Below are 12,396 nucleotides of genomic sequence, written 5' to 3' on the forward strand. Positions count from 1 at the left end.
ACCGACCAGGGAGCACAGAAGTCATGGGTGGGGGGCGCCTTTGCCTTCATAGAAACGTCCAGATCCCAGGGCTTTAATGTTAATCGAGGAACCCTTGGAGAGCGGAGGTGCCTCCGAGGCCGAGCTCTCCTGCTTAGGCCCCATCCTCCGGGTGCGAATCCAGGGCTCGCGCATGGCCACTATGACCTCCGGGAATCGGGGGCTTTTAGGGGTCACACCCAGAACCGCAGTGCACCCGCTCTGTGATCTTGAGTAAGCTGGGCTCCTTCTCTGAGCCTTCTCTGTGCAGGCAAAGAGAATGGGTGTAAAACGCATGGGAATTGCTGGGGTACTTGGGTCCGCGGGCTTAACGGTCCCCACCCTGACTCCTCCGGCGCGCCCGGGGTGATGAGGGAAAACGCAGCCAGGCGGTACTCGACCTCTGCGGGCGGCCTCCCTGCGTCCCGAGAAGAACGGCCCCCTCTCCCCACCCCCTCCCGGTTCCCGGCAGCCCTGGCCGCCCCGCCCCCGCCGCAGCTGCTGCTCCCATCCCCACCCTGCCTGGCCCTTTCTGCCTCGTCATCTCCTGCCCTGCTGAGGCTCGACCCGTGAGTGGGGCCGCCAGGAGCGCAGGGACCGGGAGCCCCACCGAACTCCTCCCCCTCCGGCTGGGGGAGGGAAGAGAAACTGAGTTTGGGCGAAATCCGCGCCCGATCACCACCAGCAGCCGTGCGCGAAGGTCTGTGAGCCCCGCCCCTCTCCTCCCCTCTCCTTCCTTCCCCTCCCTTCCGCAGGACTCTTATCTCTGGGGCTGGGTGTAGGGATGGATGTTGAGTTCGCAGGTGCGCGACGTCTTCCGCGGTGGCCCACCACCTTCGCTCCTTAGCCAAAGAACGCGCAGGGAGCGAGGTGGGGAGGGCGGCAGAGACCCTTGACCACGCGTGCTAACTGGAGCCGCCAGGTCCTCTGGGAAGAATCTGGGCTGTGACCATTGAAGGACATAATTTCGATATTCTGAGCATTAAATCTCAGAGGATCCAGACTAGCTGGGGTCTCTGCTCTCCAGACAGGACAAAAGGCAGGACTTGAGGTAACTAGAGGAGGAAGCTAACATGAAAATAATTTGGGGAGGAGGGAGAAAAAAGGAGGGGCCAACCTAGTATGTCCCCTCCCTCTCTGCACCTGTGGACAGTGGGTTCTGCCCTCCCTCCCTTCCTGCACTTTTGACCGGGGGGACAGAGTTTGGAAACCTCAAGTAAGAGGGCAGAGGATCCATGGTACACAGCCCAGTGATGTCAGCCTAGTGAGGGTGTATGATGTTCACTGGGATACAGAGGAGAAGGAACGTATCTGCCTCTGGGACACTCCAGCATTGGGGTAAACGAGGAGACATTTGAGTCTTGAAAGATGGGTCCATCTTTCAAGGGAGGAAGAAAGGGGATTCCAGGCCCAGGGAAGAGTGTCTACAAAGTTTGGGAAGTGCCGGTACTGAATGGTTGAGGGAAGTGGGGGAAAGCCTGCTATCTAGGGGCTGGGAAGTGAATAGATAGTCTGGATTCTCTCTGGTGGTCCCATGAGGGTTAGGGGAAGGTTGTTATGGTTGGCATTCTGCTTGGCCAGACACCTCATAGTTCAGGCTGGAGCAAGTCAGACTCCAGTTCTGCCACTTGGTCTCTCTGAGCCTGTCTCCTCATCTGTAAAATGGGCACAATAATCCTACCCTAGAGAGTTGTCAAAGTCACTGTTCCGTAGGGTGATGGACAGGAGTGAGAGGTGCTGGGAGAGACTGTTACAGGAGATGAGGGGTGGAGGGAGATGCCAATTCTCTCTGAGATGTCAGGGGAGGAGCAGCATTTGTCACAGATGGGACATGAAGGGAAAGGGAACGGCAAAGGGTCTCTGCTCATGGCCTGAGGGAAGGGCTGACACCTCAGTATGGCTAGGAGGGGTGCAATGACTAGGGAGGCATAGCATGACACCAGGCAGTGAGAGAGATGGGGGTTAAGACCAAATCCTCTCTCCCAGACCTAGAGCCAAGTAAGGAGGTAAAGGGGGGACCCCAAAGAGAGGATGAAATCCTTGGACAAAGCCAAGGCCAAGGGAGATGGACTGAGAAAGGGAGTGGCCCAGGGCCTGACCTAATTGCCCCTTAATGCCAGGGACCTTGCTGCCTGGGTCAGGCGACCCAAGAGGAGATGGGCCATTGTCCTTGGCTGTTGATAAGTGAACAAAGCAGATTAATTTCTCCCCAAGGCCTGCTGTTGGGGTGGTGACAGCCTCTCAAAATGGGAGGATCCACTGAGGAAAATGGTGAACGTTTGACATTTGCTGGTAGCTTTTATGAGTTGAGTCCTGGATGCTTGAAGATGATGGCTGTGAATCATTCCCAGGGCAGCAGGGAGACAGTTTGGTCTCGGGTGATGTCAGAAGATCTTGGTCAGAGCTAAGACTCAAGAGGACTCAGGTATCTCTACTCAGGTATTAGGGAACCAGAAGAGGCCAGGAAAGCACATTGGGGTTCCAACATGGTGGTGGTATCAGTGAGGGGGTGCAGAGGCAGGGGCCTGTCCTGGAAGGATGGACCTCAGGGTCAGGATAAGGGTCTGGACTTCCTCCAGTAGGTGAGAGGAGCAGGAAGACTCTCAGCACTGGGATCTGGGAGGGGAGATATGGAGCTTTGCAGGGTCTAGGCTGGAAGTGAGACTAGACTCAGTGGTGGAGTTGACAGAAGTATTCGGCAGATAGACTGGAAAGGAACTTGATTGCAGGCTGGGTGTGGTTTATCAGGACTAGCTGTACCTTGGGGAAGCAAGTTAGGAAAGAGAAGTTAGGTTGGATAAACTAGGTCTGAATCTATCGCGGTGTCTATGGTGGCAGGGGCTCAGGAGGAAGGACCTGCTTGGGGAGAGCAGTCAGAGTAGATGAGGGTCCTAGGGTAGCTAGGGGAGGAGAGGAGTGCCACAGTTAACATTTAGGGACCGAAGGTGAAGCCCGAGGCAGAGATAAGATAGAAAAGGTCAGGGAGGCAGGATCGGTGCTGCGCTGCGGGGCTGACAGACCGCGGAGATCCAGGTGAACTTAGACCCCAGCCACGGATGTTCATTGGGGCCCCGGGAGAGAGGTCAGAAGCAGGGGAGCTCCCGCCCCCACTACCTTTCGCCCCTCACCTCCGATGCAGCCCCTACCATGGGCAACACCCAGGAAAGGCCATCAGAGACTATCGACCGCGAGCGGAAACGCCTGGTAGAGACGCTGCAGGCGGACTCGGGGCTGCTGCTGGATGCGCTGCTGGCACGGGGCGTGCTCACCGGGCCCGAGTACGAGGCGCTAGACGCGCTGCCTGACGCCGAACGCAGGGTGCGCCGCCTGTTGCTGCTGGTGCAGAGCAAGGGCGAGGCTGCCTGCCAGGAGCTGCTGAGCTGCGCCCAGCGAACTGTGCGGGCGCCGGACCCCACCTGGGACTGGCAGCACGTGGGGACCGGTGAGAGCCTGCGGGGGAGGCGGACCCTAGGTCAGAGGAGGGGGCGTGGCATGGGGGCATCGATCCATGGTCTTCCCCAAAGACTTGCAAATGTGCAGAGGAAACCACCGAGGATAAACTGAGCCTGAGACACTCCTACCTCCGCCGTAGGCTACCGGGAACGAAGCTATGACCCTCCATGCCCAGGCCACTGGACTCCCGGGGCTGCTGACTCAGGAACCACGTGCCCCTGGCTGCCCAGAGCTCCAGAATCCGACGAGGCCCGGGGTCCTGAGGACTCCGAGGCAGCACAATCCGGAACCCTCGAAGAAGCTGAGCCAGAGCTGGAAGCCGAGACCTCTGAAGGGGCTGAACCGGAGTTGGACCCCCAAATGGATCCGGAACCGGAGCCAGAGGCGGAACCAGAGCCAGAGGCGGAGCCAGAGCCAGAGCCGGAGCCTGACTTCGAGGCTGGAGACGAGTCTGAAGGTGTGAGGCTGCCCAAATCTGGCGGGAGGGCATAGCTTGGGAGGTGGAGGAGGCGGGGCTCCACCTGAATGACCAGGCCCTCTCCATTATTTCTAGATTCCTGAAAGCCATAGCACCGACAGGCCGCTCTTCATCCTAGCAGCATGTGATCTGGGATCCTGCCAAAGTGGGGTCAGACGCCACCAATGTTCCATCTGGCCCAGTACCACTGAAAGTGAATAAATTCTGGAGGGTCAGCCTGGACTCTGATTGTGGCTCTTTGCCCAGGAACGAGGATGTGGATGTGTGCCTCTAAGTCCCAAAGTCTTTGGGCAGCCCTGTGCCCGTGGCACAGTCCTCAGCCCATTTCTGTCCTCAACAGTACAAGCTGTACCCCTGGAGACCCCAGACCCAGGTCCCCAGTGGGACAAGGGCCAGATTCTTGGGCCCTGCTCCATGGCCCTTTTATCATTTGGGGACATGTGTCATCACCAGCCCCACCCCAGAAAGCCCCTAGCACTGGCACAAAGGGCCAGGAAAGGGGCTTGGGAAGGGAGATTAAGAGAGGAAGTGATCGTGAGTAGATGAAGCCGACACACTTCATTATAATTGTTTTAATTGACTTTTCTCAGGACTGGGAGCTCAGTGAGGATTCTGACCAGTTAACTGGTACACAGAAGGTGCTCTACACATATTCAATGACTAAAGGAATAAGGACTTTCCAGCTGTGTGTCCAAGTTTTCGAATGGAAAAACTAAGGCCAAGGGTGGGAGCGGGGCTGGGTCAACCTCACACAGCTGAGTCTGAGGTGAAACTAGAAGCAACAATCATCTTGGCACCTCTCCTGGTTGAGGAGAGGCTCAGAACTTGGAACCACTAGGGGCCTGCCCCTCAGGCTTGATTGTGGATGCTGCCAGCCTATGCCAACCTCTGCCAGAGACCAGCTGCGAGGGTGTGAGCAAAGACAGGGACAGCAGAGGCCAGTGCAGAGGTTGAGGGCAAGGCCAGGGGAGCTCTCGGCTTGACTCACAAGGCCTGTGTATGTGTGAGGGAGGGCGGGGCTAGGAACATTCAGTGCCTTCCAGAGGAGCCCTATTCCCTCCATCGAACTTTCAGAAGCCCAGGACACACCGCACATAAATAGGGAAAACACACAACGACAATGGGAGAGGCAAAATGCTGGAAAGCACAGCCCAGCCCAGCTGGGTCTCTACTACCAGGATCCCTGCTCCTTGAGTCTGTGTGAAAGCCAGGACGGCAGGCTCAGGCAGTCACCCCAGGAGAAGGGAGATCCCCACCAGGACCCAGTGAGAGGTAGACAGCGTGAAAGCTGAAGGAGCACCAAGGGGCCAGGTGGGGGGACGAAAAGACTGGAGTACGCATACACCCAAAGCCATCTCATGCAAGAACAAGTTTCTACTCCCAACCCCTCCCCCCAATGCCCATCCACGCTCAGCTTCCCTCCTGTCCTCAGGCTCTTCCTCGGCTCAACAGACAGCTGGAGACAGGAGGGCAGACTTAGTCTGCCTGACATGCTGCTGTTGGCCCTCGGGGTCCAGGGAGGCTAGCACAAATTCTCTGCTGTTGCCGCTCCTCCCTCCTGAAATGCTTCTGCCCTCCCCAGGCCCCAAGAAACACCCAGGCTGTGGAAGCACAGAGCAGCCAGCTTCGTGTTCTGGGGGCCGATCTGGAGCCCTCAACCAGTATCAGTCAGGCAGCAGGCGGCCCAGCTCTGCCTCATCCAGCCGGTTGGTGGTCATGATGTGTTCCAACTGCTGCCGGTAGCGTGCTAAGTCCTGCATGAAGTGGGGCACCCGGGTGTTGTCCAGCACCCCGTGGGGCCGGAGGTGATCCACATCCTCATAGGAAACCTGCAGGGAGAAAGCTGGGCCTCAGTGCAGGGTCCCCTGGTTTTCAGGCAGCTGGTCCCAGCTCTCTTCCAATGGCCCATAGCCCTTTGCTCCCAGAACCTCTCCCACTCCCCTTTTGATTCACTCCCAACGTTCTGTACCCTGTGGCTCCATCCTGGGTGTTTGCTCTTTCTCTCAAAACCTTCTTCTAACATCTATGTGCTACAACCCCACTCCTGTATCCAGTCCAGCTTCCCCCCTTCATCTCCAAATCTGGGTATCCAACTGCCTTCTGAACACCTTTCCCTGGATACCAGGTGTTAGACGCCTCATAGCCAGCCTTCCTGGGTGCCAGCTTATGCAGCCCGACCCTTGTCAGAGCCCCTAGGTCAGATTCCAGGGTGGGGACTTAGAATATGTCACCCTCCCACTCAGAGTGGCCACTGAGTTGAAAAGATTCCACTCTCTGAAGATCTCTCCAGCTTGCCCCTTCTCCAACGGCACGGCCACTGTGGGGTTATGCCAGACCACCATCCATGCTGCAGAAGAGATGAGAAAGGCCTCTTCCTCTTCCCCTTGCACTCCCCTCCCTAGGCCTCTCCTTCCGTATGATACACAGAGCCTTCTAAAGCCAACATCTGTGCCACCCTTTGCTTGAAGCTCCTTGGATTCCCCACTGCTTTGGATGAAGTTCAACTTCCTCAGCTTGGCACAGATACCCAGTGCCAAGGGCTTGATCCCTGGCTGTTTCTCCAGCCTGCTTCTGCAGGCCTTCCTGACTGCTCTCCTGGCCTGGAATGCTCACTTCCTTTGCAGTGTCTACACACACACCTGTGGGCTGGAAAAAGCACCTATACTGGCTGCCGGACTGTCACGTCATCTCCTGTGCTCACTCCACCCACGCTCCCACCACGAGAGGCCTGGCACCCAGTCCTCAGTGGAGTTCCAACCAGAGGCTCAGGGAATACAGCAGTGAGGGGGAGAGCTGGCTGGGACCTCTGAAGGCCCTGTGGCCCCTCACCTTGCCCAGAGAGGTCAGCAGCGGGAAGTCGATGGTCTGGCGATGCCGCAGAATGCGCAGAATGCCATCCAGGTATACCTGGTCCTTGCTGAAGCAGCCTGTGGGCAAGGAGGGCCGTAAGCCCTAGGTCCAAAGCCCCACCCTCACCCTCCCGCCCCAGATCAAGGCACTCCCCCGCCAACCCGCAGGGACTGGTGCCCACCAGGCAGCGAGGTGTCAGTCTGGCCGCGCTTGGCGCGCACACAGTATTCCCAGCGCACATCGGCATCCTGCACGTAGCGCGCCAGGTCCTGGAAGAGCTGACGAAAGGACATGCGTGCTGCACGATGTATCGTATAGTAGAGCAGCGCCGCGCGCCACAGGAAGGGCTGCTTGCGGAACAGCACGCTGTGCAGGCTGGCCAGGCCCTCCTCCGTGGGGTTTGCTGGCCGCAGCCCGTACTGCTGCCGGCCCTCGGCGCTGTGCCACGGCTGCCGCGCGTTGTTCACGCCCCGAAGGTAGTGGGTACCTGCAGGGACAGCAAAGAAGAGGCTGGGCTGGGCATCCAGGGGGTCTTCCTGCCTGGCCCTATCCAGGCCCTGCTCTGCCCGTCTGGACCTCTAGCTGGTGACTCACATAGCTTTATGCCCCTAAAATCAGGCTCTCACACAAGCCTCTCCACCCCACACCCATACTCACCCAACGCATCATCAAGACCATCTTTAGGTGAACTCACACCCAAGGACCCAGAGGCTCACACACATGAATCCTCCCCCATCCGTCTAGGACTATACACACACAACTCTCCCAAACTCACACTGCTTCGCCCCCCACCCTCTGCAGCCCCCTAGAGAGGCCGGGAACTCACACACCACCCGGTCCCCACACCCTTGCATGCCCATTTCATGCTAACATACTCAGCAAAAACCACCTTTTGCCCAGAGCAACATGATTCTTGACGAGGAGTGACAGATATGAAAGAATAGTAATTCGTGTCCTATGCCTGCCTTTCCAGCCTGGCCAGTCCCCTCCTAAATCCAGCTGTGTCTTCAGCCATTTCCCTTCCCAGAATCTGAACTTGCATCCACCATGGAAGGCCTGTACTGTTGGCTAGACTAGTGGGGCCCTTAGGGTTCTCCCTCTGGCCTGTCCGGGCCTCAGCAGTCTTGCCCCACGGACAAGGGAAATCAGAGAGGAAGCTGAGGGAGGAAAAGATGCCCAAAAGAAACAGGAAATAAGGGTGAGCCCAAAGAGTGGGCTGGCATGTTCTGGCGTACCTCTGTGAGTCAGAGGGAGGAGGTGGCTGCTGGTGAAGGGAAGGGGGAAAATGAGAGGGGGTGGAATTACTGGGGCCCCTCACTGCCCTGCCCCCATGTCCCAGCCCCCTCTCATCCCAGCCCACCCACCTACCACACCCTGACCTATCTCGTGCCGCAGCATGCCCTCCAACCAGTACTGGCGGGCTCCAGTCAGGTTGATGGCCAACGTTGGTCGGCTGTTCTCCACCATCATCACTGCCTGGGACAGCAGGTCCTCACTCAGCTGCACCACTACCTGTGGGTGGCAGAGACACGTGTCATGGCCACCAACCCCGGGGGCCAGTGGGGAGGTGGACCTGCTGATGCCACAGGGGAGCCAGGCCGGACACTTGGCCACGACACCCACCCTGCCCCACCTCCGCTTGGAGCCAGCTCCCACCTGACTGGGGCAGGGACGGGAGCAGGGCTGGCCTGAGGTCACTAGCTCCACCAGAACAGAGTTGGGCCTGGCACTGCCCACTGGGCAGTCTGATTGGAAGCAGGTGGAAAAGGGGCATCACTGGCAGTGTGAGCTCACCTCACCGACGCAGCCTTCCTTCTGCATGTATCTGCGCACAATGGACCAGATCTGGCACTTGGTCAGCAGCTGGCCCCCCGTTGCAGCCTCAAAGTGTTCATAGGTCCCAAACTTCTCCAGGACAGCCTCGATGATGCCAACTGCCTGCACAGAGGGCCGCAGCAGCAGGTCAAGCTGGACCGCTCAGGTGGTCCGGGCTGGGGTGAGGCGGGCAGTCTGCACTGACCTGATGAATGAACTGTCCAGAGGCCTCACAGTATTTCTCCAGCACAGCCGTGGGCATGGGTTCCTGGTACTCGAACTGTGGGTTGTAGGTGTAATGGGACTGGAAGAACTTGTCCCGCTCGCGGTCCATATTGGTTGGCCGCAGAGCCACCAACATGCAGGGGCTCTTGCTGGCACCACGGCCTGCCTCCTTTCGAGCCTTAGCGATGTGAGGCAGGGAGGCCGCGGGCCGCAGGGTGCCCCCACCTGGGTCCCGTCCCCGTCCAGGCGGGGCCCAACTCTGGGTGCTGCCCCCCCGCCGGCCAGTACTGTTCACGGTGTAGGTGCTCTCGCTGCGCCGCATGTGTCCACGGCGGCCCAAGTGCAGCTCTGAGAAGGGCTGCCTCTCCGCCCGGGGCCGCAGGGCTGAGGGGACAGACAGAGCCAGGGGCAGGGCCAGGGACTGAGGCCAGGGGAACAGCGCTGTCCCATCTTGGTCTGAGGGCCCCGGCCTATGGGCCAAGGAGGAGGGGCTGGCTGGCGGGCTGGGGGGTGCCTGCTCATACACCTGAGCACCTGAGTCCAGCACCATTCTGTCCTGGAGGGCACATCCGGCCGGGTCACTCCAGCTCCCCACACCGGCGACTTCTGCAGACACAGGAAGGATGTGGAGGCCAGCAATGAGTGGGTATGGCCTGAGGGCTAGCAGGCCCTATGCCCCCTCACCTCCACCCTAGTTAGTCCATTCCCTGGACTGGGAGAAAGCAGGAGGAAGTCTCTTACATCCACGTAGATGGTGGTTCCTCAAATCCCTTTAGCTCATGAGCTTCTGATTGTAAGCCTTAAGCCCCCCACTCATGATTCTGTGCTCAGCGCCCGCCCAGACTGGGAATTTGGTACAGTGTAGCCTCAGCTGCCAGGATGAAAGGTGAGGGGGGTCTCACTACCTTCTATCTGCCTTCTACCTCTGGCATTTTCTCAGTCTCACTCCGCCCCTCCCACCCAGCTGCATTCACCTCCTCCAGCCCATTGGGCCTACCTGCCCCTTGGTTATGCTAGTCCCTCCACCTGGAATGCTCTCTCCCCTCTGGGCCATCTGTTCAAATCTAAATTAGAACCAGCTCTTTGTAAGCAGAGGGAAAGCTCAGCCAATCCAAGCCAATCCCTGGGTGTCTCCTATCAGAGCCATCTTGCTGGTGGTCATCCAAGGCCAGTGTTAGGACAGTTATCCCAACTCTGTACCAGGGCTCAGTCCAACCCAGTCTCTCCCCAGAGACTGACCAAAGGCTCCATCCTCTGAACTCTCCTGTCTGCTCAGGGACATAATTCCAGCATCTCTCCTTTTTCCTACACCTCCTACATCATCAGTCTCTTCCATTCTGTCGGATTCTTCCCGTCAGTATAAACACATGCTGTTATTTCTCCATCTTAAAAAACAAAACTCTCACTTGACCCCAAAGTCTTCTAGCTTCACTGCATCTCCCTCCAGCTGCTTCTCAGGGTAACACAACACTCCAAGTCATCTATACTCAGTCTCTATCTAATTCCTTCTTTCCTGTTCTGTCCTAAATTTCACTTCAAGTAGGGGCTTCTGGCCCCTGCTCTCTATCAAAACTGACCTGACCAAGGTCACCAATGATCTTCATGTTGATCAGTAGAACTTGACAAAGTTAATGACTTCATCTCAGCTTGGCCACATCTTCCACTTGGTTCCCAAATACACTGGGACATAATTCTCCCATCTCACTAGCGGCTTGTTCTTGTCTTCCTTGCTGGTCATCCCTATCTTTCTGACCTCTTAACACCATAATGTGGAGACACTGCTTTGGGAAAGATCCCTGCTGTTCTCCTAACTTGCTACAAGTAATAAATCCTTCCTTACCCGCCCCTCCCCTGGAAAAAAAAAAAAAAACAACTCTAATGTCTAGGACTTGAAAACTTCTCTTCTCCATTTATGCTCTCTCCCTGGGTGATCTCATCCACTCTCATGATTTTAAATATGTCAGCCTAAACTTCTTCCATAAACTTCAGACTAGTGTTCTGTGTGTGTAAATTGCTCAGCTGTATCCGACTCTTTGCAACCCTATGAACTGTAGCCCACCAGGCTCCTATGTCCATGGAATTCTCCAGGCAAGAATACTAGATATGGAGTGGGTTGCCATTCCCTTCACCAGGGATTTTCCCAACCCAGGTCTCCTGCATTGCAGGCAGATTCTTTACCATCTGAAACACAGGGAAGCCCCTCAAACTGTGTTGTCAGTTCTCAATTCAACATGTTTACTTGAATGTATTACAGGCATCTCAAACTGAAAATGTCCCTGTCTGGAACACTTTCCCCTCATATAACAGCAGGGGTCACTCTCACTTTCCTCAGATTTCTGTACAAATATCTTGTTAGAAAAGCCTTCCCGACACACCCTCTATAAGACAGTAAACCTCCTCTAAACCCTCTCCACCAGAACCTCACCTTTTCCACAATATTGTCCTCCAATGCAGTCATCACCATCTGAAGTACAGTATATGTGATTATTATGTTTTCTCCTTCTAAGTGTTCACAGCTGTGTCCCCAGAACAGTTGTTCAGTAAAGGAATGAAACCGAGAGCCCTTGTCCCTCTCAGAACTGGAATCATTCCTTCCCTGCACCTGGCTTCCCCAGCTAGTTCTGATCCCCTCCCCCTCTTCCCAGCATTCTGCCTAGTGACAAGCTGCTGGATGATTTCGGGACTCAGGCTTCCTTCCCCTCAACTAACCATACACTTTTCTGGATTCCTCACTGCTCTCTAGGCCTCTTACTTGTACCAATCCTCTTTATCTCCCCTTCTTTCATTTGACCTACCTCTTTGGAATTACCAGGATACGCTTGTTTCTTTCATGTCTCAGGTCCTTTTGCCAAGAATGCCCTCCCAATGTCTCCCTGTAACAAACTCCTAACCATTCTTCAGTACTCGGTTTGGGCCTCACTTCCTCCGGGAAGCCTTCCCAGCGTCTTAGAGACTCCCAGTGCCCAAGCGGCTTCTTTACCACCCTAGGCTGTCATTGTTGGAGCTCAGGTCCGCGTCCCCCCACATCATCCCCTGAACTCCCTGAGGGCAGGGACGGGTCTCATTCACCTCCATGACCAAAGTACCCAGCACCCAGATGCAGAATGAATGAAAGATGGTTGTGGGAGGAGCCCAGACTGAAGGCGGAGTCTGGTGATATATAAGCGGGTGTGGTCTGCGCCAATAAGAAACTCCGAGAGAAGATAACATTGAAGAGGAGCCAATGGGTACTAGGAAATCGAGGAGGGGAGTGACCTACAGCCAATAAGTGGCGGGGGCTGGGGCAAAGGGCGTGCCCAATGGAGGGCGGGGCCAGTGGACAATGGAGCGGGGTTCCCAGGTAGATGAGGAGGGGTCTGGTCGAACGCCTTTTCGGCCTCGTGGGGGTGGGGGGATTACATCCGCGTGCCGCGCCCCCACCTGTTCAATCCTCTTCTCGCCGCCGCTGTTCCCGCTCCGCAACACAGGCCGCCGGCTGCCCAGCCCGCGGGAGCCGACGCTGGTGACGCACGGGCTCGGGCGCGCGCACGCTCAGACGAAAGAGCGCGGATTCGCGT

General features: G+C 56.9%; 2 protein-coding genes across 6 annotated transcripts; one reads left to right on the forward strand and one right to left on the reverse strand.

The window, feature by feature from the left end:
• The first annotated feature begins 562 nt into the window (after nucleotides 1–562).
• On the forward strand, nucleotides 563–4,171 carry NOL3 (nucleolar protein 3). 2 transcript variants are annotated; one of them, NM_001083688.2, is given in 4 exon segments: nucleotides 563–718; nucleotides 3,158–3,460; nucleotides 3,611–3,928; nucleotides 4,025–4,164. In NM_001083688.2, coding segments are annotated over 3 exon segments (621 nt in total). In that variant the 5' UTR covers nucleotides 563–718; nucleotides 3,158–3,165; the 3' UTR covers nucleotides 4,033–4,164.
• A 335-nt stretch (nucleotides 4,172–4,506) lies between these two features.
• Nucleotides 4,507–12,339, reverse strand: MATCAP1 (microtubule associated tyrosine carboxypeptidase 1). 4 transcript variants are annotated; one of them, XM_059876644.1, is made up of 8 exons: nucleotides 11,635–12,202; nucleotides 9,581–9,710; nucleotides 8,820–9,445; nucleotides 8,594–8,737; nucleotides 8,179–8,311; nucleotides 6,981–7,286; nucleotides 6,779–6,876; nucleotides 4,507–5,778 (listed from the first exon to the last, which is right to left on the reverse strand). In XM_059876644.1, the coding sequence occupies exons 3-8, from the start codon at nucleotides 9,387–9,389 to the stop codon at nucleotides 5,614–5,616; spliced, it is 1,416 nt and encodes a 471-aa protein (XP_059732627.1). In that variant the 5' UTR covers nucleotides 9,390–9,445; nucleotides 9,581–9,710; nucleotides 11,635–12,202; the 3' UTR covers nucleotides 4,507–5,613. The 4 variants fall into 4 exon arrangements, with proteins under 4 accessions (XP_059732627.1, XP_059732628.1, XP_024833910.1 ...); XM_059876645.1 differs by lacking the exon at nucleotides 9,581–9,710 and having other exon boundaries at nucleotides 11,909–12,202; XM_024978142.2 differs by lacking the exon at nucleotides 9,581–9,710.
• Nucleotides 12,340–12,396: the final 57 nt, after the last annotated feature.

This window comes from Bos taurus, chromosome 18 (genome assembly GCF_002263795.3).
Source record: "Bos taurus isolate L1 Dominette 01449 registration number 42190680 breed Hereford chromosome 18, ARS-UCD2.0, whole genome shotgun sequence".
Taxonomy (NCBI): domain Eukaryota; kingdom Metazoa; phylum Chordata; class Mammalia; order Artiodactyla; family Bovidae; genus Bos; species Bos taurus.